Source organism: Bacillus rossius, chromosome 16, assembly GCF_032445375.1.
Source record: "Bacillus rossius redtenbacheri isolate Brsri chromosome 16, Brsri_v3, whole genome shotgun sequence".
NCBI lineage: Eukaryota > Metazoa > Arthropoda > Insecta > Phasmatodea > Bacillidae > Bacillus > Bacillus rossius.
The window spans coordinates 41,410,913-41,437,081 of NC_086343.1; the positions used below are offsets into that span (position 1 = coordinate 41,410,913).

At 58.1% G+C, this 26,169-nt stretch overlaps 1 protein-coding gene across 1 annotated transcript in view; it reads left to right on the forward strand.

Annotated features, from left to right (window-relative positions):
• The window catches only part of LOC134539897 (paired box pox-neuro protein), a 180,963-nt gene that overhangs the window by 124,204 nt on the left and 30,590 nt on the right, over positions 1 to 26,169 (forward strand). Inside the window, exon 3 of the mRNA XM_063382246.1 lies at positions 24,888 to 25,047. Coding sequence (XP_063238316.1) covers positions 24,888 to 25,047 — 160 coding nt within the window. The remainder of the gene's footprint in view (positions 1 to 24,887; positions 25,048 to 26,169) is intronic.

Here is a 26,169-nt window from a genome sequence, read left to right on the forward strand (position 1 = left end):
ACGACGTGGTACGAGTCTGGCCTTGTTTCCCCCGGAGAAGCGCATTGCCTCTCCTGCTGGATTGGAACTACTCGTTCCATGTTCCGAGCTTGTGCAGCCGTGGTACAAATTATTCAAATTTTCCAATAATCATTATTAGAAATAACATATTTTTAATTGTAAACTTAGTTGAACTACAAGAGAAGATGAAGTCAGCAACCATAAATACAAAAAAAAAAGTGGACCTTATTAAACTATTACTGAAATACCCAGAATATTCGTAAATACAATTTAAGTTGTGAGATAGAGTTGTATATTTTATAGTAAACTTATTTTATGGTTTCAATAGTTATCTTCTTGATAAAGTACTAATTTATTGTCTTCGCAGAACTTGAAGAACTTTTGACCGAATTTAAGTTGCAATCATTTTAGTTTTAAACTTGACAAAAATTAGTTTTCAGATTGGAAAAAAATGTCACTAAGAAGACTATAGCCAGTTTTGAGCGTCATAGGTTTTGCACTGAGGAAGGAATATTGTATCCACAACCTCTCATGATGTCGAGAAGACAGTCACAAGATGGGGTATAATTAGGGACCGGAAAAATTCGCGTTTTCAATGACCTCCAGGATATACTCCATGATCCTCCATGTACTTGTGCAGATTACAACTGCTGATTGGCTACTAACTCGTGACACGTGTTAACTGGGAAGCTTGTGATTCGATACTTCTTCTGCCGAACGTTTTTCGTTGGTCCAGAGTCCTTCAGATAAACTGTGGCCCAATCACTGAAGCAGCAAGAAAGGCAACTGTATTTGGATTTTAGCCTATCGTGAAATGAACCCGCGAATTTGTCTGGTCTCTGGGTATAATATACCCGTTCTTGCAACACGCAGAACTGTTCTAAACTGTGGTTATAAAGGTTGAGTACACGGATCATGGCGGCCTCCAGACCTCATGTAGTTGTGTCGTGTTGCTGCTCCGTGCAGCGGTATATCACTTAGCCGAGCAGGTAGTGTTTCCGCCTGTGTTCGACACGCAAGTACAGGCCCGCCAACAGTTGACGGAGCGTGTCGAACAGAGCAGGCAGGGGCGTCACGGCGCCATTAGCGCCCCGCACGCGAGCCGGCGCCGCGCGGCGTGTGACACGGACTTGCGCGCCGCGGCGTGTGACACTGCCCGGTCCCCCGCCGTCCCGCTATACGTCCTCCAAGTTTCAGCTGAGCACTACTTGTGCTGTGAATGATCGAGAAAGCATTTAAGATGTAACACTGTTTGATTGAATTAAGTTCTACAACCGCCGTGGATTTTGTAGCTGTAGCAAAATAATTTATATAAATAATTGGGAGTAACACTTTTATGTTCCACAGTAGTGTGTCAATGGCGGTCCGAGAACAGGCTTCAGGCTGTGGAGCGATGGAACCAAACCGCCATCTTGTATTGTGACGTCACGGCGGCCATCTTGGATTACCTTGGCGGCCATCTTGGATTACCTTGACCTTGGTGGTCATCTTGGATGACGTCATCGACGCCATTTTGTTTTCTAGATTTTTTCTACATTTTGAATTATGACATCACCATTGCAATTTCTGTTATGGCCACCATCTTGAAAATCCGTAATTTTTATGCTAGAAATTTGGAAAAATATTTAAAACTTATAAAAAAAATTAAGTAATCAAATTCAGAATGTATGAAAAATTTTATAAAAATTATTTAATAAAATGTTAATAAAAAACTCAATTATGTCCTCGGTTCGAACCCGGTGAGGGAAAAAATTGATGGCGACCGATCTTACTTCCATGGAAGCCGCCGATAGATAGACCCCCTTTTTCCTCCTTTTCATCACCCTTTCTCAAAAATTTTTAATTTTCTGGGAATTTTTCCCCCTCCCCCTAATTATTCGTTTCTCGGAATTTCTCCCCCCCCCCCCCAATACCCACCCCAAATATACGCGTCAAGGATAGCACAGAACCCGATAACAAACATTCATAAGAATAACAAAATACATAATAAAACATGAATTGCTTAACAATCGTGTAGAAATACGTAATCTCAAATGGAATACAAAAATAAGTGATTTTGACTAAGTATTTTATGTTCCTAAGAAGTGCAAACACGTGATTATGTACATACTTGATTACAAAACGGAAATCAAATTAACAAGAATAAATACATTATATTCAACCCATTTATTAATAGAACATGAATGTGTCATATCGCATGAATTCAAATAGATAATGAGTCACGCAATATAAGAGTGCGATGTAATTAAATGTAAAAATTATACGTCGAGAACAAACACATTTATACTAAAGTTGAAGACTTAATTAATAGCGTTAATGAAAATACCGCAACTGGATCCAATCAAAGGTTTATTTAACAAACGTACAAATACGTGAACAATCGTTAACAACAACTATAATTAAGAACGTGGCAAGCCAAAAAAGAGTTTAAGGAAAAAGATTTATGTTTGACTTTACTATAAGAGCCACTACAGTAAACCAACAAAAGCAACTCCAGAGCATAATACTCACACGTCCATGACTATATCTGCTCGACGTGACTAAAAGCGTTAGGAAGGTTTTTATATCAATCCAAGGCGTATATAAGCATAGAGGGTATACCTCCGCAAACGAAAAATAGTACTAAGAAATGGAAGAGGGGCGCATGCGTAACACAGGAAGAAAAGAGGGGAGTGAACAGCTGAGTAGCAAGGAAAATAACAAGAAATAGTAGGGGAGAAAGAGGAAAGGGGATTGTACACTCTGAGCTGAAAACCCGAAGATAACCGAAGAATGGCGAAGATAAGACTAGCAGTTTACTGCAACTGTAATAATTTAAAAATAGCCGTTAGTTTACATATATTTTTCTGTTCCATTTACAATTTAAAAAATCCTGTGTCGGGAAATAATTGCAGTCAAAATGAGAAGAATATATTTTAGTTAAAATGAAATTTTGCGTTTATTCCTTACTGACATGTAGTTAATATTGTTGTTTGATAGTACTCACTTCATCATTGTATATTTACAATTTGTCCTTGAGTGTTCCTGTCAAGCTACTAGACAAACTCCTAACATTAGCCTTTATTCAACTACAGTTTATTTTGATAAAAAAATAAATAGCCAAGAGTGTTTTAACTTTATAACAGTAAAAGACTCAATGTACTAATAACACCTTCATGTGGAAAATTATAATTTTCTCATGTAAACATTATCCAAGGAATACATCTCAAATTGAGCATTACATCTATTTTTAAAACGCATTATTGCGTAACTTTTTTTTCCATTTCTGCACCAATAAATAAATATATTTACAAACACCCAGCGTCAGAAAAAAAAATATTTGTGAAACCTAGGATATGCCATAATTTTAAAAGGCTTGTTTGGACTTGGAATTTGTCACCATTGTTTTTTTTTAAGTCCTGGAAAATAACCCGTTATCCAATAATAGAAGGTACTAAAGTATAACAGTTGGCCGGCAAGTCTGGCATTTACAAATTACGTGATTTCTGTAGGTAAGAGTATGGCGAGAGTCAGGCCAATTTTTTAAACACTCAACTCGCATTCCAGACGACATGGGTTCGAAGAGCTGTTCGCCCATCCTGTTTTAGGTTTTACGTCTCTTTTTCGGATATAACTCCAAGGAAACTCTGCGATGGTTCCTTCCAGCATGCCATTCACGGATTTTGTCCCAATTTTACTTTTGATGCGTAACGTCTTAGCTCTCTCGGTAATCCGGTGTATGGCATTTGGTGGGAGAACTTCCGTGAATGGAACGGAAGTCTCGTTGAACGGATGCTGCCATCTGTGACGAATGGCGTCAAAGGGAAAGGGAAATTTTGTGGTAATAACTGTATAGTGAATTTTAACAAGATGAGCAGTATTTTAATAAAATTCTTTTTCTTTAATCAATTCCAAAGCCGGAATTTAGTTTTTTTTTTATGTCTTAAGTTTTATCGAAATTGTTTCATTTAAAAGTCTAAAATCTCGGTCTGCAAATGGAATGATTCTGTAGTAAAACTAGCTGCTCCGGTAGCGAATTCTAGCGGCGGAATATTCGTGTGAAGATATGTGGTTGAAAACACAACTTTCGTATATTCATTACGCTCGGCGCTGTTTTAAATCCCGTGTCTGAGTTCCGTATTATTAATTTGGTTTCAGCGTGAGAGCACGTGGATTGAGGTTAGTTGTTTGCTGCAGGACTCGGTGCGCGAGTGTAGCGCGGAAGAAGCACGGAGCGCCGCCATTAATCGCGCATTAGCGCTGATGACCCGTGGTAAACAACGCTCCCTGCATTATTCACCCTAGAGGTCGCACTGCGCGACTCGCGTCTATCAGCGCAGTTCGCTTCCCTCGACCATCCGCCAGCCGTCACATCATGTCTGTTTACATGATGTTCACAAACACAACAACAGCGGAACAAGAAGAAGAATCAGACCGTTGATACAACTTCTGAGAAGTGCCGAATTCGGGACAAGTTGTGTGTCACAGACTATAGACTACACATAGGCCTACGTTAAGGCCCAGGCTCAACCACCATAGTAGTATGTATTGGACGGTCCGGGCACAAAGAGTCAGGGTGTGAAGCCGGTGCCGAATGTCCGCCATCTTGGGTTTTGACGTCACGGCAGCCATCTTGTTAGAATTTGAACTTGAACCTCAAAATTTGCCAAACATATGCCAAATTCCGGCAAAATTTACAGTTTTAGGGAAAAATTCTACCAACAATTCTTAAAAATCAGAGAACTAAACATTTCCCTATTTCAAAGGAAAAATTCCCGTTTTAAAGAAAAATTTCACGTTTCAGTTCTCAAAACAAAATGCCAGGGGCTTGAACAGTCCGCAAGGCGGCTTAAAGTCCGCATTCACAAGCCGGCATAAGCCGCTGAGGTGACGGCCTCGACAATTCATGATGTCATTGCCCAACGTTTAGGTCGAAATTTTACACCCAATCACCAGCCTCAAAGCGGGGGAATCTCGCAATCACCAGCCTCAAAGCGGGGGAATCTCGCAATCACCAGCCTCAAAGCGGGGGAATCTCGCAATCACCAGCCTCAAAGCGGGGGAATCTCGCAATCACCAGCCTCAAAGCGGGGGAATCTCGCAATCACCAGCCTCAAAGCGGGGGAATCTCGCAATCACCAGCCTCAAAGCGGGGGAATCTCGCAATCACCAGCCTCAAAGCGGGGGAATCTCGCAATCACCAGCCTCAAAGCGGGGGAATCTCGCAATCACCAGCCTCAAAGCGGGGGAATCTCGCAATCACCAGCCTCAAAGCGGGGGAATCTCGCAATCACCAGCCTCAAAGCGGGGGAATCTCGCAATCACCAGCCTCAAAGCGGGGGAATCTCGCAATCACCAGCCTCAAAGCAGGGGACTCTCGCAATCACCAGCCTCAAAGCGGGGGAATCTCGCAATCACCAGCCTCAAAGCGGGGGAATCTCGCAATCACCAGCCTCAAAGCGGGGGAATCTCGCAATCACCAGCCTCAAAGCGGGGGAATCTCGCAATCACCAGCCTCAAAGCGGGGGAATCTCGCAAGCCAAAAAAAAAAAAAAAAACTTCAGACGATGGCCGCGAAATCATTTTGTCTTCATTTACGATCTGGAGCTCCGGAGACCGGCCAGGGGTAGTAGCGTCTTGGTCCTCATGTCCTGTTCCCGCGGCGAGGTGCGTGTCTCCAGGGAGGCGGGGCTGATGGCTGGCGAGCCGTGCAGGGGAGGCGCTGTCTCCAGGCAGCCGGGTCGCCCCGGGTCAAGAGGCGAGGTGCTGCAGGCCAGGGAGGCGGGGCTGATGGCTGGCGAGCCGTGCAGGGGAGGCGCTGTCTCCAGGCAGCCGGGTCGCCCCGGGTCACGAGGCGAGGTGCTGGAGGCCAGGGAGGCGGGGCTGATGGCTGGCGAGCCGTGCAGGGGAGGCGCTGTCTCCAGGCAGCCGGGTCGCCCCGGGTCACGAGGCAAGGTGCTGGAGGCCAGGGAGGCGGGGCTGATGGCTGGCGAGCCGTGCAGGGGAGGCGCTGTCTCTAGGCAGCCGGGTCGCCCCGGGTCACGAGGCGAGGTGCTGGTGGCCAGGGAGGCGGGGCTGATGGCTGGCGAGCCGTGCAGGGGAGGCGCTGTCTCCAGGCAGCCGGGTCGCCCCGGGTCACGAGGCGAGGTGCTGGTGGCCAGGGAGGCGGGGCTGATGGCTGGCGAGCCGTGCAGGGGAGGCGCTGTCTCCAGGCAGCCGGGTCGCCCCGGGTCACGAGGCGAGGTGCTGGAGGCCAGGGAGGCGGGGCTGATGGCTGGCGAGCCGTGCAGGGGAGGCGCTGTCTCCAGGCAGCCGGGTCGCCCCGGGTCACGAGGCGAGGTGCTGGAGGCCAGGGAGGTGGGGCTGATGGCTGGCGAGCCGTGCAGGGGAGGCGCTGTCTCCAGGCAGCCGGGTCGCCCCGGGTCACGAGGCAAGGTGCTGGAGGCCAGGGAGGCGGGGCTGATGGCTGGCGAGCCGTGCAGGGGAGGCGCTGTCTCCAGGCAGCCGGGTCGCCCCGGGTCACGAGGCGAGGTGCTGGTGGCCAGGGAGGCGGGGCTGATGGCTGGCGAGCCGTGCAGGGGAGGCGCTGTCTCCAGGCAGCCGGGTCGCCCCGGGTCACGAGGCGAGGTGCTGGAGGCCAGGGAGGCGGGGCTGATGGCTGGCGAGCCGTGCAGGGGAGGCGCTGTCTCCAGGCAGCCGGGTCGCCCCAGGTCACGAGGCGAGGTGCTGGAGGCCAGGGAGGCGGGGCTGATGGCTGGCGAGCCGTGCAGGGGAGGCGCTGTCTCCAGGCAGCCGGGTCGCCCCGGGTCACGAGGCAAGGTGCTGGAGGCCAGGGAGGCGGGGCTGATGGCTGGCGAGCCGTGCAGGGGAGGCGCTGTCTCCAGGCAGCCGGGTCGCCCCGGGTCAAGAGGCGAGGTGCTGGAGGCCAGGGAGGCGGGGCTGATGGCTGGCGAGCCGTGCAGGGGAGGCGCTGTCTCCAGGCAGCCGGGTCGCCCCGGGTCACGAGGCGAGGTGCTGGAGGCCAGGGAGGCGGGGCTGATGGCTGGCGAGCCGTGCAGGGGAGGCGCTGTCTCCAGGCAGCCGGGTCGCCCCGGGTCACGAGGCGAGGTGCTGGAGGCCAGGGAGGTGGGGCTGATGGCTGGCGAGCCGTGCAGGGGAGGCGCTGTCTCCAGGCAGCCGGGTCGCCCCGGGTCAAGAGGCGAGGTGCTGGAGGCCAGGGAGGCGGGGCTGATGGCTGGCGAGCCGTGCAGGGGAGGCGCTGTCTCCAGGCAGCCGGGTCGCCCCGGGTCACGAGGCGAGGTGCTGGAGGCCAGGGAGGCGGGGCTGATGGCTGGCGAGCCGTGCAGGGGAGGCGCTGTCTCCAGGCAGCCGGGTCGCCCCGGGTCACGAGGCGAGGTGCTGGAGGCCAGGGAGGCGGGGCTGATGGCTGGCGAGCCGTGCAGGGGAGGCGCTGTCTCCAGGCAGCCGGGTCGCCCCGGGTCAAGAGGCGAGGTGCTGGAGGCCAGGGAGGCGGGGCTGATGGCTGGCGAGCCGTGCAGGGGAGGCGCTGTCTCCAGGCAGCCGGGTCGCCCCGGGTCACGAGGCGAGGTGCTGGAGGCCAGGGAGGCGGGGCTGATGGCTGGCGAGCCGTGCAGGGGAGGCGCTGTCTCCAGGCAGCCGGGTCGCCCCGGGTCAAGAGGCGAGGTGCTGGAGGCCAGGGAGGCGGGGCTGATGGCTGGCGAGCCGTGCAGGGGAGGCGCTGTCTCCAGGCAGCCGGGTCGCCCCGGGTCAAGAGGCGAGGTGCTGGAGGCCAGGGAGGCGGGGCTGATGGCTGGCGAGCCGTGCAGGGGAGGCGCTGTCTCCAGGCAGCCGGGTCGCCCCGGGTCAAGAGGCGAGGTGCTGGAGGCCAGGGAGGCGGGGCTGATGGCTGGCGAGCCGTGCAGGGGAGGCGCTGTCTCCAGGCAGCCGGGTCGCCCCGGGTCAAGAGGCGAGGTGCTGGAGGCCAGGGAGGCGGGGCTGATTGCTGGCGAGCCGTGCAGGGGAGGCGCTGTCTCCAGGCAGCCGGGTCGCCCCGGGTCACGAGGCGAGGTGCTGGAGGACAGGGAGGCGGGGCTGATGGCTGGCGAGCCGTGCAGGGGAGGCGCTGTCTCCAGGCAGCCGGGTCGCCCTGGGTCACGAGGCGAGGTGCGTGTCTCCAGGGAGGCGGGGCTGATGGCTGGCGAGCCGTGCAGGGGAGGCGCTGTCTCCAGGCAGCCGGGTCGCCCCGGGTCACGAGGCGAGGTGCAGCAGGCCAGGGAGGCGGGGCTGATGGCTGGCGAGCCGTGCAGGGGAGGTGCTGTCTCCAGGCAGCCGGGTCGCCCCGGGTCAAGAGGCGAGGTGCTGGAGGCCAGGGAGGCGGGGCTGATGGCTGGCGAGCCGTGCAGGGGAGGCGCTGTCTCCAGGCAGCCGGGTCGCCCCGGGTCAAGAGGCGAGGTGCTGGAGGCCAGGGAGGCGGGGCTGATGGCTGGCGAGCCGTGCAGGGGAGGCGCTGTCTCCAGGCAGCCGGGTCGCCCCGGGTCAAGAGGCGAGGTGCTGGAGGCCAGGGAGGCGGGGCTGATGGCTGGCGAGCCGTGCAGGGGAGGCGCTGTCTCCAGGCAGCCGGGTCGCCCCGGGTCAAGAGGCGAGGTGCTGGAGGCCAGGGAGGCGGGGCTGATGGCTGGCGAGCCGTGCAGGGGAGGCGCTGTCTCCAGGCAGCCGGGTCGCCCCGGGTCACGAGGCGAGGTGCTGCAGGCCAGGGAGGCGGGGCTGATGGCTGGCGAGCCGTGCAGGGGAGGCGCTGTCTCCAGGCAGCCGGGTCGCCCCGGGTCAAGAGGCGAGGTGCTGGAGGCCAGGGAGGCGGGGCTGATGGCTGGCGAGCCGTGCAGGGGAGGCGCTGTCTCCAGGCAGCCGGGTCGCCCCGGGTCACGAGGCGAGGTGCTGGAGGCCAGGGAGGTGGGGCTGATGGCTGGCGAGCTGTGCAGGGGAGGCGCTGTCTCCAGGCAGCCGGGTCTCCCCGGGTCACGAGGCGAGGTGCTGGAGGCCAGGGAGGCGGGGCTGATGGCTGGCGAGCCGTGCAGGGGAGGCGCTTTCTCCAGGCAGCCGGGTCGCCCCAGGTCACGAGGCGAGGTGCTGGAGGCCAGGGAGGCGGGGCTGATGGCTGGCGAGCCGTGCAGGGGAGGCGCTGTCTCCAGGCAGCCGGGTCGCCCCGGGTCACGAGGCGAGGTGCTGGAGGCCAGGGAGGTGGGGCTGATGGCTGGCGAGCTGTGCAGGGGAGGCGCTGTCTCCAGGCAGCCGGGTCGCCCCGGGTCACGAGGCGAGGTGCGAGTCTTCAGGGAGGCGGGGCTGATGGCTGGCGAGCCGTGCAGGGGAGGCGCTGTCTCCAGGCAGCCGGGTCGCCCCGGGTCACGAGGCGAGGTGCGAGTCTTCAGGGAGGCGGGGCTGATGGCTGGCGAGCCGTGCAGGGGAGGCGCTGTCTCCAGGCAGCCGGGTCGCCCCGGGTCACGAGGCGAGGTGCTGGTGGCCAGGGAGGTGGGGCTGATGGCTGGCGAGCCGTGCAGGGGAGGCGCTGTCTCCAGGCAGCCGGGTCGCCCCGGGTCACGAGGCGAGGTGCTGCAGGCCAGGGAGGCGGGGCTGATGGCTGGCGAGCCGTGCAGGGGAGGCGCTGTCTCCAGGCAGCCGGGTCGCCCCGGGTCACGAGGCGAGGTGCTGGTGGCCAGGGAGGTGGGGCTGATGGCTGGCGAGCCGTGCAGGGGAGGCGCTGTCTCCAGGCAGCCGGGTCGCCCCGGGTCACGAGGCGAGGTGCGAGTCTTCAGGGAGGCGGGGCTGATGGCTGGCGAGCCGTCAGGGGAGGCGCTGTCTCCAGGCAGCCGGGTCGCCCCGGGTCACGAGGCGAGGTGCTGGAGGCCAGGGAGGCGGGGCTGATGGCTGGCGAGCCGTGCAGGGGAGGCGCTGTCTCCAGGCAGCCGGGTCGCCCCGGGTCACGAGGCGAGGTGCTGGAGGCCAGGGAGGCGGGGCTGATGGCTGGCGAGCCGTGCAGGGGAGGCGCTGTCTCCAGGCAGCCGGGTCGCCCCGGGTCACGAGGCGAGGTGCTGGTGGCCAGGGAGGTGGGGCTGATGGCTGGCGAGCCGTGCAGGGGAGGCGCTGTCTCCAGGCAGCCGGGTCACCCCGGGTCACGAGGCGAGGTGCTGGAGGCCAGGGAGGCGGGGCTTATGGCTGGCGAGCCGTGCAGGGGAGGCGCTGTCTCCAGGCAGCCGGGTCACCCCGGGTCACGAGGCGAGGTGCTGGAGGCCAGGGAGGCGGGGCTGATGGCTGGCGAGCCGTGCAGGGGAGGCGCTGTCTCCAGGCAGCCGGGTCACCCCGGGTCACGAGGCGAGGTGCTGGAGGCCAGGGAGGCGGGGCTGATGGCTGGCGAGCCGTGCAGGGGAGGCGCTGTCTCCAGGCAGCCGGGTCACCCCGGGTCACGAGGCGAGGTGCTGGAGGCCAGGGAGGCGGGGCTGATGGCTGGCGAGCCGTGCAGGGGAGGCGCTGTCTCCAGGCAGCCGGGTCACCCCGGGTCACGAGGCGAGGTGCTGGAGGCCAGGGAGGCGGGGCTGATGGCTGGCGAGCCGTGCAGGGGAGGCGCTGTCTCCAGGCAGCCGGGTCGCCCCGGGTCACGAGGCGAGGTGCTGGAGGCCAGGGAGGCGGGGCTGATGGCTGGCGAGCCGTGCAGGGGAGGCGCTGTCTCCAGGCAGCCGGGTCGCCCCGGGTCACGAGGCGAGGTGCTGGAGGCCAGGGAGGCGGGGCTGATGGCTGGCGAGCCGTGCAGGGGAGGCGCTGTCTCTAGGCAGCCGGGTCACCCCGGGTCACGAGGCGAGGTGCTGGAGGCCAGGGAGGCGGGGCTGATGGCTGGCGAGCCGTGCAGGGGAGGCGCTGTCTCCAGGCAGCCGGGTCGCCCCGGGTCACGAGGCGAGGTGCTGGAGGCCAGGGAGGCGGGGCTGATGGCTGGCGAGCCGTGCAGGGGAGGCGCTGTCTCCAGGCAGCCGGGTCGCCCCGGGTCACGAGGCGAGGTGCTGGAGGCCAGGAAGGCGGGGCTGATGGCTGGCGAGCCGTGCAGGGGAGGTGCTGTCTCCAGGCAGCCGGGTCGCCCCGGGTCACGAGGCGAGGTGCTGGAGGCCAGGGAGGCGGGGCTGATGGCTGGCGAGCCGTGCAGGGGAGGCGCTGTCTCCAGGCAGCCGGGTCACCCCGGGTCACGAGGCGAGGTGCTGGAGGCCAGGGAGGCGGGGCTGATGGCTGGCGAGCCGTGCAGGGGAGGCGCTGTCTCCAGGCAGCCGGGTCACCCCGGGTCACGAGGCGAGGTGCTGGAGGCCAGGGAGGCGGGGCTGATGGCTGGCGAGCCGTGCAGGGGAGGCGCTGTCTCCAGGCAGCCAGGTCGCCCTGGGTCACAAGGCGAGGTGCTGGAGGCCAGGGAGGCGGGGCTGATGGCTGGCGAGCCGTGCAGGGGAGGCGCTGTCTCCAGGCAGCCGGGTCACCCCGGGTAATGAGGCGAGGTGCTGGAGGCCAGGGAGGCGGGGCTGATGGCTGGCGAGCCGTGCAGGGGAGGTGCTGTCTCCAGGCAGCCGGGTCACCCCGGGTCACGAGGCGAGGTGCTGGAGGCCAGGGAGGCGGGGCTGATGGCTGGCGAGCCGTGCAGGGGAGGCGCTGTCTCCAGGCAGCCGGGTCACCCCGGGTCACGAGGCGAGGTGCTGGAGGCCAGGGAGGCGGGGCTGATGGCTGGCGAGCCGTGCAGGGGAGGTGCTGTCTCCAGGCAGCCGGGTCGCCCCGGGTCACGAGGCGAGGTGCTGCAGGCCAGGGAGGCGGGGCTGATGGCTGGCGAGCCGTGCAGGGGAGGTGCTGTCTCCAGGCAGCCGGGTCGCCCCGGGTCACGAGGCGAGGTGCTGCAGGCCAGGGAGGCGGGGCTGATGGCTGGCGAGCCGTGCAGGGGAGGCGCTGTCTCCAGGCAGCCGGGTCGCCCCGGGTCACGAGGCGTGGTGCTGGAGGCCAGGGAGGCGGGGCTGATGGCTGGCGAGCCGTGCAGGGGAGGCGCTGTCTCCAGGCAGCCGGGTCACCGCGGGTCACGAGGCGAGGTGCTGGAGGCCAGGGAGGCGGGGCTGATGGCTGGCGAGCCGTGCAGGGGAGGTGCTGTCTCCAGGCAGCCGGGTCACCCCGGGTCACGAGGCGAGGTGCTGGAGGCCAGGGAGGATGGGCTGATGGCTGGCGAGCCGTGCAGGGGAGGCGCTGTCTCCAGGCAGCCGGGTCACCCCGGGTCACGAGGCGAGGTGCTGGAGGCCAGGGAGGCGGGGCTGATGGCTGGCGAGCCGTGCAGGGGAGGTGCTGTCTCCAGGCAGCCGGGTCGCCCCGGGTCACGAGGCGAGGTGCTGCAGGCCAGGGAGGCTGGGCTGATGGCTGGCGAGCCGTGCAGGGGAGGCGCTGTCTCCAGGCAGCCGGGTCGCCCCGGGTCAAGAGGCGAGGTGCTGGAGGCCAGGGAGGCGGGGCTGATGGCTGGCGAGCCGTGCAGGGGTGGCGCTGTCTCCAGGCAGCCGGGTCGCCCCGGGTCACGAGGCGAGGTGCTGGTGGCCAGGGAGGCGGGGCTGATGGCTGGCGAGCCGTGCAGGGGAGGCGCTGTCTCCAGGCAGCCGGGTCGCCCCGGGTCACGAGGCGAGGTGCTGCAGGCCAGGGAGGCGGGGCTGATGGCTGGCGAGCCGTGCAGGGGAGGCGCTGTCTCCAGGCAGCCGGGTCGCCCCGGGTCACGAGGCGAGGTGCTGGTGGCCAGGGAGGCGGGGCTGATGGCTGGCGAGCCGTGCAGGGGAGGTGCTGTCTCCAGGCAGCCGGGTCGCCCCGGGTCACGAGGCGAGGTGCTGCAGGCCAGGGAGGCGGGGCTGATGGCTGGCGAGCCGTGCAGGGGAGGCGCTGTCTCCAGGCAGCCGGGTCGCCCCGGGTCAAGAGGCGAGGTGCTGGAGGCCAGGGAGGCGGGGCTGATGGCTGGCGAGCCGTGCAGGGGAGGCGCTGTCTCCAGGCAGCCGGGTCGCCCCGGGTCAAGAGGCGAGGTGCTGGAGGCCAGGGAGGCGGGGCTGATGGCTGGCGAGCCGTGCAGGGGAGGCGCTGTCTCCAGGCAGCCGGGTCGCCCCGGGTCAAGAGGCGAGGTGCGAGTCTCCAGGGAGGCGGGGCTGATGGCTGGCGAGCCGTGCAGGGGAGGCGCTGTCTCCAGGCAGCCGGGTCGCCCCAGGTCACGAGGCGAGGTGCTGGAGGCCAGGGAGGCGGGGCTGATGGCTGGCGAGCCGTGCAGGGGAGGCGCTGTCTCCAGGCAGCCGGGTCGCCCCGGGTCACGAGGCGAGGTGCTGGAGGCCAGGGAGGCGGGGCTGATGGCTGGCGAGCCGTGCAGGGGAGGCGCTGTCTCCAGGCAGCCGGGTCGCCCCGGGTCACGAGGCGAGGTGCTGGAGGCCAGGGAGGCGGGGCTGATGGCTGGCGAGCCGTGCAGGGGAGGCGCTGTCTCCAGGCAGCCGGGTCACCCCGGGTCACGAGGCGAGGTGCTGGAGGCCAGGGAGGCGGGGCTGATGGCTGGCGAGCCGTGCAGGGGAGGCGCTGTCTCCAGGCAGCCGGGTCGCCCCAGGTCACGAGGCGAGGTGCTGGAGGCCAGGGAGGCGGGGCTGATGGCTGGCGAGCCGTGCAGGGGAGGCGCTGTCTCCAGGCAGCCGGGTCGCCCCGGGTCACGAGGCGAGGTGCTGGAGGCCAGGGAGGCGGGGCTGATGGCTGGCGAGCCGTGCAGGGGAGGCGCTGTCTCCAGGCAGCCGGGTCGCCCCAGGTCACGAGGCGAGGTGCTGGAGGCCAGGGAGGCGGGGCTGATGGCTGGCGAGCCGTGCAGGGGAGGCGCTGTCTCCAGGCAGCCGGGTCACCCCGGGTCACGAGGCGAGGTGCTGGAGGCCAGGGAGGCGGGGCTGATGGCTGGCGAGCCGTGCAGGGGAGGCGCTGTCTCCAGGCAGCCGGGTCGCCCCGGGTCAAGAGGCGAGGTGCTGGAGGCCAGGGAGGCGGGGCTGATGGCTGGCGAGCCGTGCAGGGGAGGCGCTGTCTCCAGGCAGCCGGGTCGCCCCAGGTCACGAGGCGAGGTGCTGGAGGCCAGGGAGGCGGGGCTGATGGCTGGCGAGCCGTGCAGGGGAGGCGCTGTCTCCAGGCAGCCGGGTCGCCCCAGGTCACGAGGCGAGGTGCTGGAGGCCAGGGAGGCGGGGCTGATGGCTGGCGAGCCGTGCAGGGGAGGCGCTGTCTCCAGGCAGCCGGGTCGCCCCGGGTCAAGAGGCGAGGTGCTGGAGGCCAGGGAGGCGGGGCTGATGGCTGGCGAGCCGTGCAGGGGAGGCGCTGTCTCCAGGCAGCCGGGTCGCCCCGGGTCAAGAGGCGAGGTGCTGGAGGCCAGGGAGGCGGGGCTGATGGCTGGCGAGCCGTGCAGGGGAGGCGCTGTCTCCAGGCAGCCGGGTCGCCCCAGGTCACGAGGCGAGGTGCTGGAGGCCAGGGAGGCGGGGCTGATGGCTGGCGAGCCGTGCAGGGGAGGCGCTGTCTCCAGGCAGCCGGGTCGCCCCGGGTCAAGAGGCGAGGTGCTGGAGGCCAGGGAGGCGGGGCTGATGGCTGGCGAGCCGTGCAGGGGAGGCGCTGTCTCCAGGCAGCCGGGTCGCCCCAGGTCACGAGGCGAGGTGCTGGAGGCCAGGGAGGCGGGGCTGATGGCTGGCGAGCCGTGCAGGGGAGGCGCTGTCTCCAGGCAGCCGGGTCGCCCCGGGTCACGAGGCGAGGTGCTGGAGGCCAGGGAGGCGGGGCTGATGGCTGGCGAGCCGTGCAGGGGAGGCGCTATCTCCAGGCAGCCGGGTCGCCCCAGGTCACGAGGCGAGGTGCTGGAGGCCAGGGAGGCGGGGCTGATGGCTGGCGAGCCGTGCAGGGGAGGCGCTGTCTCCAGGCAGCCGGGTCACCCCGGGTCACGAGGCGAGGTGCTGGAGGCCAGGGAGGCGGGGCTGATGGCTGGCGAGCCGTGCAGGGGAGGCGCTGTCTCCAGGCAGCCGGGTCGCCCCAGGTCACGAGGCAAGGTGCTGGAGGCCAGGGAGGCGGGGCTGATGGCTGGCGAGCCGTGCAGGGGAGGCGCTGTCACCAGGCAGCCGGGTCGCCCCGGGTCACGAGGCGAGGTGCTGGAGGCCAGGGAGGCGGGGCTGATGGCTGGCGAGCCGTGCAGGGGAGGCGCTGTCTCCAGGCAGCCGGTTCGCCCCGGGTCACGAGGCAAGGTGCTGGAGGCCAGGGAGGCGGGGCTGATGGCTGGCGAGCCGTGCAGGGGAGACGCTGTTTCCAGGCAGCCGGGTCGCCCCGGGTCAAGAGGCGAGGTGCTGGAGGCCAGGGAGGCGGGGCTGATGGCTGGCGAGCCGTGCAGGGGAGGCGCTGTCTCCAGGCAGCCGGGTCGCCCCGGGTCACGAGGCGAGGTGCTGGAGGCCAGGGAGGCGGGGCTGATGGCTGGCGAGCCGTGCAGGGGAGGCGCTGTCTCCAGGCAGCCGGGTCGCCCCGGGTCAAGAGGCGAGGTGCTGGTGGCCAGGGAGGCGGGGCTGATGGCTGGCGAGCCGTGCAGGGGAGGCGCTGTCTCCAGGCAGCCGGGTCGCCCCGGGTCACGAGGCGAGGTGCTGGAGGCCAGGGAGGCGGGGCTGATGGCTGGCGAGCCGTGCAGGGGAGGCGCTGTCTCCAGGCAGCCGGGTCGCCCCGGGTCACGAGGCGAGGTGCTGGAGGCCAGGGAGGCGGGGCTGATGGCTGGCGAGCCGTGCAGGGGAGGCGCTGTTTCCAGGCAGCCGGGTCGCCCCGGGTCAAGAGGCGAGGTGCTGGAGGCCAGGGAGGCGGGGCTGATGGCTGGCGAGCCGTGCAGGGGAGGCGCTGTCTCCAGGCAGCCGGGTCGCCCCGGGTCAAGAGGCGAGGTGCTGGAGGCCAGGGAGGCGGGGCTGATGGCTGGCGAGCCGTGCAGGGGAGGCGCTGTCTCCAGGCAGCCGGGTCACCCCGGGTCACGAGGCGAGGTGCTGGAGGCCAGGGAGGCGGGGCTGATGGCTGGCGAGCCGTGCAGGGGAGGCGCTGTCTCCAGGCAGCCGGGTCGCCCCGGGTCAAGAGGCGAGGTGCTGGAGGCCAGGGAGGCGGGGCTGATGGCTGGCGAGCCGTGCAGGGGAGGCGCTGTCTCCAGGCAGCCGGGTCGCCCCAGGTCACGAGGCGAGGTGCTGGAGGCCAGGGAGGCGGGGCTGATGGCTGGCGAGCCGTGCAGGGGAGGCGCTGTCTCCAGGCAGCCGGGTCGCCCCGGGTCAAGAGGCGAGGTGCTGGAGGCCAGGGAGGCGGGGCTGATGGCTGGCGAGCCGTGCAGGGGAGGCGCTGTCTCCAGGCAGCCGGGTCGCCCCAGGTCACGAGGCGAGGTGCTGGAGGCCAGGGAGGCGGGGCTGATGGCTGGCGAGCCGTGCAGGGGAGGCGCTGTCTCCAGGCAGCCGGGTCGCCCCGGGTCACGAGGCGAGGTGCTGGAGGCCAGGGAGGCGGGGCTGATGGCTGGCGAGCCGTGCAGGGGAGGCGCTGTCTCCAGGCAGCCGGGTCGCCCCGGGTCACGAGGCGAGGTGCTGGAGGCCAGGGAGGCGGGGCTGATGGCTGGCGAGCCGTGCAGGGGAGGCGCTGTCTCCAGGCAGCCGGGTCGCCCCAGGTCACGAGGCGAGGTGCTGGAGGCCAGGGAGGCGGGGCTGATGGCTGACGAGCCGTGCAGGGGAGGCGCTGTCTCCAGGCAGCCGGGTCGCCCCGGGTCACGAGGCGAGGTGCTGGCGGCCAGGGAGGTGGGGCTGATGGCTGACGAGCCGTGCAGGGGAGGCGCTGTCTCCAGGCAGCCGGGTCGCCCCAGGTCACGAGGCGAGGTGCTGGAGGCCAGGGAGGCGGGGCTGATGGCTGACGAGCCGTGCAGGGGAGGCGCTGTCTCCAGGCAGCCGGGTCGCCCCGGGTCACGAGGCGAGGTGCTGGAGGCCAGGGAGGCGGGGCTGATGGCTGACGAGCCGTGCAGGGGAGGCGCTGTCTCCAGGCAGCCGGGTCGCCCCGGGTCACGAGGCGAGGTGCTGGAGGCCAGGGAGGCGGGGCTGATGGCTGACGAGCCGTGCAGGGGAGGCGCTGTCTCCAGGCAGCCGGGTCGCCCCAGGTCACGAGGCGAGGTGCTGGAGGCCAGGGAGGCGGGGCTGATGGCTGACGAGCCGTGCAGGGGAGGCGCTGTCTCCAGGCAACCGGGTCGCCCCGGGTCACGAGGCGAGGTGCTGGAGGCCAGGGAGGCGGGGCTGATGGCTGGCGAGCCGTGCAGGGGAGGCGCTGTCTCCAGGCAGCCGGGTCGCCCCGGGTCACGAGGCGAGGTGCTGGAGGCCAGGGAGGCGGGGCTGATGGCTGACGAGCCGTGCAGGGGAGGCGCTGTCTCCAGGCAGCCGGGTCGCCCCGGGTCACGAGGCGAGGTGCTGGAGGCCAGGAGGTCGACAGCTGCCCGCCCTCTGCGTGCTCTCAGGGCGAGCCTCCCATTGCAGGTCATGACTTCATATTGATCAACTTGCACACTTGTTCAATTGTTTCACTTTCACGAAATGGAAAAATATATACAGAGCATACTTTTTTTTTGCCTAATTAGCTGCCAAAGTTTCATTTTTCCAACGTTTTTGGGTTGTACAAATAAGGAGAATTTTAATTTATTGCAGAACTGAAAACTTTTTAGGTTCAACTGCAATGCTATAGGCTACTTCATGATGTGGTTTGCATTTCTATCACAAAATATCACTTCATGTTTCTTGGCTGTCGAAATCGTAACAAATTTGAGAAATTTCAAATGCCAGGTAAAATTAATTAATATTTTCTGAAAATAAATTCAAACCATATCTTGAAGTAGCCAGTGGCATTGCAGTTAAACCTAAAAAGTTTCATTTTTTCAATAAATTAAATTCTCCTTGTTTTACAGCCCAAAAACGTTAAAAATGTAACTTTTGCAGCTAATTATGCAAAACGTATGCGCTGTATATATTTTCCATTTCGTGAAAGTTAAACAATTGAAAAAGTATACAAGTGTATCTGTAATTACTGTAAATATAATATCTTGACCTGAAATGGGAGGGGGCCCGCCTCGTCAGGGGTGTGTGTGTGTCGGTGAGGCGGGATGATAAGCGCGGTGTCGCCTCTGGACTGGCGCGCAGTCTTCTCGTCGTGCACATGAGCGGTGACCGTGACATTATATGGCTGAGAAATGAAGATAAAGGTGTAATGCAAGTCCCTTAAGTGCGTTCAAGAATCTGTACTGGTTGTTTCACACCTAAAAATTGTTCTGAAAACATGCGTTTTTAACCATTTTAAGTCTTCTGAAGTTAGAGTTTAAAAACTTAATCTGAAATCAAAAATACTTTTCGGCCCTCAGCGAACTCTTAAATGCTTTTCGTAAGCAGACCCCAACTCGGATAGCTTGAGTAGTTTTTAAATCGCGTTGTTTCTCCTGAAGCTCTGCGCACCGTGTGTGTGCCCGGGTAGGTGGAGGAACATTGTCCCGTCACCACAGCCACGACTGCCACTCGGGTTCCTTGGCTGGTGGCTGGCCACGTACCCTTGAAAGACATACCCGCTACTGACACACCCTTTACCGCCATGGGCCAGTTGTAGACATGGAGAAGTGGTACTTCGCCAAATGACGTGACCTTGTTCTGAAAGGCTCGGATTGTATAAAGGTAATAATGTTCCGCAGGCTTTCACGGTCATTGTCTGAAAAAGCTTGGCTTCTGGGTTGTAGCCACGTCCTTGGCGAATAATTCACCCGACGTTTCGGTCGCCCTGATGATGGCGACTGCAGTGTCGACCGAAACGTCGGTGGATTATTCGCCAAGGACACGGCTACAACCCAGAAGCCAAGCTACTTCTGTGTGAAGGTAACCCTCGAATAAATTTTGGCTCCTCCAGTCCTCGGCAGATCTTTGTGCATTTACGCAAACCTTTGTAAATTTACGACTTTACTTTGTAATTTAACACGCAACAAAACCTTCCAAAACCCATTAAGCTTGTTCTAAAGTGCCATCTCAAGTAAGAAACTGCCCTAGTCTCTACTCTAAATGTTCTAGTTCACAAAATAACGGGAGAAATATGTTATGTATGGTCACGATTCTTTCCCACGCATTATCTGGTCAACATTTCTCCTTGTTTCTTTTTGGCTGAGAGGAGTTCAGCGTGTGTCAGGTATTCTAGTCCAATCAGTAAGGCAAAGAAAATGCATACGTGTGTGTTTAAAACAAAGATTTACTACGGAATAAAACCAAAAAAATCTTTGTGAATCTAGCTACTGGCCATTACATTCATTATAAAACCTTTATAGTACCAAAATGGTTGTGGATGATTCGTTCATTCTGCTTTCAAGGTTTGCTATTGTTGGGAGTTCTCTTCGGGGCTTGTTTTAAATGATGTTGGGTTCGATCGTAAAAGTGGTAGTCAGGAGCATCTTGTAGCCAATGAGTTCGTATATTCTTTCAGTCTCTATAGTGATAGGCACTATGTCGCAAGTGCACTTGAAGCTTGCACACAACTACGTGACCACACAGCTCCAGACGTGCTGAGGAAGACTCCGGGCTGGTTGCAACTGCGGAGGAGACGTGGTAACCCAACTGAATGTAACACGCCCAATGACAGCTCTGTGAGTACGCCAGTGGAGTCTCGCCTGGAGCTAGCTGCAGCAGCGCAGTCACCGTGGCTCTGCCTGTGGTGACTGTGGTGACTGTGGTGACTGTGGTGACTGTGGTGACTGTGGTGACTGTGGTGACTGTAGTGACTGTGGTGACTGTGGTGACTGTGGTGACTGTGGTGACTGTGGTGACTGTAGTGACTGTGGTGACTGTGGTGACTGTGGTGACTGTGGTGACTGTGGTGACTGTGGTGACTGTGGTGACTGTGGTGACTGTGGTGACTGTAGTGACTGTAGTGACTGTGGTGACTGTAGTGACTGTGGTGACTGTGGTGACTGTGGTGACTGTGGTGACTGTAGTGACTGTGGTGACTGTGGTGACTGTGGTGACTGTGGTGACTGTGGTGACTGTGGTGACTGTGGTGACTGTGGTGACTGTAGTGACTGTGGTGACTGTGGTGACTGTGGTGACTGTGGTGACTGTGGTGACTGTGGTGACTGTAGTGACTGTGGTGACTGTGGTGACTGTAGTGACTGTGGTGACTGTGGTGACTGTGGTGACTGTGGTGACTGTGGTGACTGTGGTGACTGTGGTGACTGTGGTGACTGTGGTGACTGTGGTGACTGTGGTGACTGTGGTGACTGTGGTGACTGTAGTGACTGTGGTGACTGTGGTGACTGTAGTGACTGTGGTGACTGTGGTGACTGTGGTGACTGTAGTGACTGTGGTGACTGTGGTGACTGTGGTGACTGTGGTGACTGTAGTGACTGTGGTGACTGTGGTGACTGTAGTGACTGTGGTGACTGTGGTGACTGTAGTGACTGTGGTGACTGTGGTGACTGTGGTGACTGTGGTGACTGTGGTGACTGTAGTGACTGTGGTGACTGTGGTGACTGTGGTGACTGTGGTGACTGTAGTGACTGTGGTGACTGTGGTGACTGTAGTGACTGTGGTGACTGTGGTGACTGTGGTGACTGTGGTGACTGTAGTGACTGTGGTGACTGTGGTGACTGTAGTGACTGTGGTGACTGTGGTGACTGTAGTGACTGTGGTGACTGTGGTGACTGTAGTGACTGTGGTGACTGTGGTGACTGTGGTGACTGTAGTGACTGTGGTGACTGTGGTGACTGTGGTGACTGTGGTGACTGTAGTGACTGTGGTGACTGTGGTGACTGTAGTGACTGTGGTGACTGTAGTGACTGTGGTGACTGTGGTGACTGTGGTGCCTGTGGTGACTGTAGTGCCTGTGGTGACTGTGGTGACTGTGGTGACTGTGGTGACTGTGGTGACTGTGGTGACTGTGGTGACTGTGGTGACTGTGGTGACTGTGGTGACTGTAGTGACTGTGGTGACTGTGGTGACTGTAGTGACTGTGGTGACTGTGGTGACTGTAGTGACTGTGGTGACTGTGGTGACTGTAGTGACTGTGGTGACTGTGGTGACTGTAGTGACTGTGGTGACTGTGGTGACTGTAGTGACTGTGGTGACTGTGGTGACTGTGGTGACTGTGGTGACTGTAGTGACTGTGGTGACTGTGGTGACTGTAGTGACTGTGGTGACTGTGGTGACTGTGGTGACTGTGGTGACTGTGGTGACTGTAGTGACTGTAGTGACTGTGGTGACTGTGGTGACTGTAGTGACTGTGGTGACTGTGGTGACTGTAGTGACTGTGGTGACTGTGGTGACTGTAGTGACTGTGGTGACTGTGGTGACTGTGGTGACTGTGGTGACTGTAGTGACTGTGGTGACTGTGGTGACTGTAGTGACTGTGGTGACTGTGGTGACTGTGGGACGAGTAGTTGTCGACGAGCTCGTGAGCTGAATGCAGTCTGTCACTCACTGTCAACTCATTCTCTCTCACTCACTCTTACATTCACTCTCACTAAATCATTCTTACTCTCTCACTCTTGTTCACTCTTCTCACTCTCTCATCCACTAACTCACTCTCACTCCCTCACTCAATCTCACTCCCTCACTCACTCTCACTCCCTCACTCACTCTCACTCCCTCACTCATCACTCTCTCACTCATCACTCTCTCACTCATCACTCTCTCACTATAACTCACTCACTTTCTCACTCTCTCATCCACTAACACTGACTCACTCTCTCTCACTCACTCTTACTCTCTCACTCTCACTCACTCTTCTTATTCACTCTCACTTCTACTCACTCTCTCTTCTACTCACTCTCAATCTGTCTCTCATTCGCAAGGATAACACATCTAGCGCGAGGCTGATTTGTACGTGCTTTGTTTTTTTAAGATGCGTCGTAATTGGCAGTTCATCCTCAGTCGGTTAATGGATAAATCTTTTCAGAAAATCTTTGGATACATTTTGAGTAGTGAGAAAACGTTTTTTTTTTTTCTACGCAAAGATGGAGTATTATAAGGGAGGACCAGATCCATGAGTGGTTAGAGTCTCTCAAGGTCCGGTTTGATAGTACCTTGTCCTATTGAGTAACTTAGTAGATTGATTACTTTAAAATAATATGCAATTTATTTAATTTGTTAGATCAAACCCTCGAACAGCTGTCAGAAATATTTGTAGATTCCGGTCATGTTTGTCTTGATCACTTCTACACACAGGAACATTGTTGACATAAGCAGAAGTATCCTCTAGATTTGTTTATTGAAAAATACTGTGAATAATATGTTTAAAGTTAACTACGTCATAAACCAAACTAAAAATAATACTTTGAAAATGATTGATTTTGTTACAATATTCAAAAGCTGTATAGAACTTCCCTTCTTTTTTGATGGCAGCCTAGTGATATGTAATGCGCAGGTCAAGAGTAGTAAACACGTGAAACTTTGCAACATTGCTTATTATCTATACTAAAGCTGAAGAGTTTGTTTGTTTGTTTGTTTGTTTGAACGCGCTAATCTCAGGAACCACTGGTCCGATTTGAAAAATTCTTTCAGTGTTGGATAGTACATTTATCGAGGAAGGCTATAGGCAATATTATATTATCAATAACATTAGGGATCCTTACTAAAAGTCCAATTTAGAATCAAATGCGTTGGAGGGGGATAGATACAACATGCAGTACACGTACGAAGTGTGTGTTGACAATGCCGCAGGCGCTAGACGTTTATATATTGCCTATTAGCATTGTTGCCACGCACTAGATGCCTTATCATTCTTAATTTTCCCATACAAGTAAAAAAACACCCGTGTGATATTAACAACGAAGCAATCAGTACCCTCATAAGAGTTCAATTAGTATTTAAATACTTTTTATCACTTTAAATCGCAAACCTAAACTATTGTTTTTTTCCTCTCTCTGTGTTTAATATGTTTATTTTTTCTTTTACTAGAATTATTTTTATTATTTTAATTAATTTTCATTTTTCGGACCATCAATAATTTTCCTCTCCCATTACAATATATAAGCGAAATACCACTCACTGACTCACTCATCACGAGATCTCTAAAACTATACACCCGATTGACTTTAAATTTAGCATAGTTAGCATTTTGTGATGTAGACGCTCACTAAGAACGGATTCTGCGGAAATCCGATCCCAAGGGGAGTTTCGGGGGCGTAATACATCAAAATTTCCAGTTTTTGGTAGGAAATCACCATGGCAACGGCTGTTGCTTTGTTGATGCTTCATTCGTCTCTATGGCAACGACTATTTCATTGTTAGTGCAGTCCTCATCACCGTTAAAATTTTGCGGGTACTTTAAATATCAAAAATTTCCCTTTTTTTCAAGTATATATATATTTTACAGACTTGCAACATCACAGTAATGTTCCTTATGTTACGCAGGATGACATTTTCAGAAAATTAGATCCCATGGGTGGTTAAAACCAGGCAACAGTGGGTACTTTGTCTGCATGAGAACAGGATTTTGCATTGTTCATTCATTCTGCGTCTCCATGGCAACGGGCATCGCGCGGCAGTGGCATACCCACAAGGAGGGGCATGTATAATGAGCGGCGCAAGAGTGATCTGCCTGTAGACTGCCGTAGCGAAGTACGGGTACATCAGTTGTACGTTGCGTGCACGAGTCGGGAAACCATCGGTGCTATTCATTTTCTCTCCGGTACATTATACAGCATTGTAATAAATTTTCACTGAGTTTTTTTTTTATTTACCATTACTGTAAATGGGAGATGTGGCTTAATTTTTTTCCATTAGTATAGCCGTGCGAAGCCGGGTCGGGCAGCTAGTGTATTATATACGAGGTAATGAATATGTGCCAATTAGTGTGAATAGTCAATGGCTTTTTCTTTATATTAACTTAGGTTCACTACAACCTGTGGATGCCATGGTGATTTATTTGGTTCAATAATCCCTTCTGACTGAACATTCGATTTCAGACTCTAAGAATTGCAGTTAGTTATTCTATACTTCTATACTTTATAGAATCATCAGCGATGGGCTTACAATAGAGAAACCGATTTTCAGATGACGAAGGCGGTAGTACTTACCTTGTAGAAGATTACAACATTTTAGAGGCAACTTTTACCCACAGAGTGAAATTTCGGTGCTTGAATGCTGTCCTATAGAATATAATGCCCAAGTATCAGGTTAGTGAATAAATTATAGAGCACTGCTAATTTTACTGCTTTTCATGTAAATTCGCTCTCCTCCGAAGATAAATTCCAATACCTGACACTATTTGAACGCAATGAAGTAGAAGCCATAGAAACCGCTCCTCGGGTAGAATTTAATTTATCATTATGTTTAATAACTAGTTTATGATCCAGAAAACTCTATGGACTTGCTATATATATAAGAGCATTTATAGATATCCCTTTTATTGGAACCACCAAGGACATAATTCACCAAAATAGTCTAAAGATTGAACAAGCCAGTTACAAGATATCGTCTTAGCAATAACATTATCGTAAGTGACTCTACATGTGCTATTTTTCTCAAATGCTTAATGAATAATTAACATAACACATGGTAATATTATGGCTCAAATTAAAGTGGAAAAAAGGAAAACAATTTTATTACAAAACCATGATATGATGATAACTCGCTCAACACATGCAAAAGTCACAATGTACACACGCACAAATAAGGACAAGGTACGTTCGAGCAATCACGTTGTAGATGGAATATTTTATAAAATTGGCATGAATTTTAGTAAGATTATGAGTGTTGTTGCTTACATCTGTATAGCGTAGCGAAAATTATAAGTGTTGCTTTCATCTGTATAGCGTGGCGAATATCATGAGTGTTGTTGCTTGCACTTGTCTAGCGTGGCGCGGCATGTGTGTGCAGCAGGTGGCCACGCCCACAGTCGTCAAGAAGATCCTGCGCTTCAAGCAGGAAAACCCGGGCATGTTCGCCTGGGAGATCCGAGACCAGCTCCTGGCGCAGCGCATCTGCGACCCGCACTGCATCCCCAGCGTCAGCTCCGTGAACCGCATCCTGCGCAACAGCGGCGCCTGGACCGAGGCGGACCTGGTGTCGCAGCCCGGCCCCAGCACCCAGTCCGGTACCTAGTGCACTCTCATTCCCCAACACCTTGTGTGCTCTGTCAGCCGCATCCTGCACAACAGCGGCGCCTGGACCGAGGCGGACCTGGTGTCGCAGCCCGGCCCCAGCACCATGTCCGGTACCTAGTGCACTCTCATTCCCCGACACCTTGTGTGCTCTGTCAGCCGCATCCTGCACAACAGCGACGCCTGGACCGAGCGGACCTGGTGTCGCAGCCCGGCCCCAGCACCCAGTCCGGTACCTAGTGCACTCTCATTCCCCAACACCTTGTGTGCTCTGTCAGCCGCATCCTGCACAACAGCGGCGCCTGGACCGAGGCGGACCTGGTGTCGCAGCCCGGCCCCAGCACCCAGTCCGGTACCTAGTGCACTCTCATTCCCCAACACCTTGTGTGCTCTGTCAGCCGCATCCTGCACAACAGCGGCGCCTGGACCGAGGCGGACCTGGTGTCGCAGCCCGGCCCCAGCACCATGTCCGGTACCTAGTGCACTCTCATTCCCCGACACCTTGTGTGCTCTGTCAGCCGCATCCTGCACAACAGCGACGCCTGGACCGAGCGGACCTGGTGTCGCAGCCCGGCCCCAGCACCATGTCCGGTACCTAGTGCACTCTCATTCCCCGACACCTTGTGTGCTCTGTCAGCCGCATCCTGCGCAACAGCGACGCCTGGACCGAGGCGGACCTGGTGTCGCAGCCCGGCCCCAGCACCATGTCCGGTACCTAGTGCACTCTCATTCCCCGACAACTTGTGTGCTCTGTCAGCCGCATCCTGCACAACAGCGACGCCTGGACCGAGCGGACCTGGTGTCGCAGCCCGGCCCCAGCACCATGTCCGGTACCTAGTGCACTCTCATTCCCCGACACCTTGTGTGCTCTGTCAGCCGCATCCTGCGCAACAGCGACGCCTGGACCGAGGCGGACCTGGTGTCGCAGCCCGGCCCCAGCACCATGTCCGGTACCTAGTGCACTCTCATTCCCCGACACCTTGTGTGCTCTGTCAGCCGCATCCTGCACAACAGCGGCGCCTGGACCGAGGCGGACCTGGTGTCGCAGCCCGGCCCCAGCA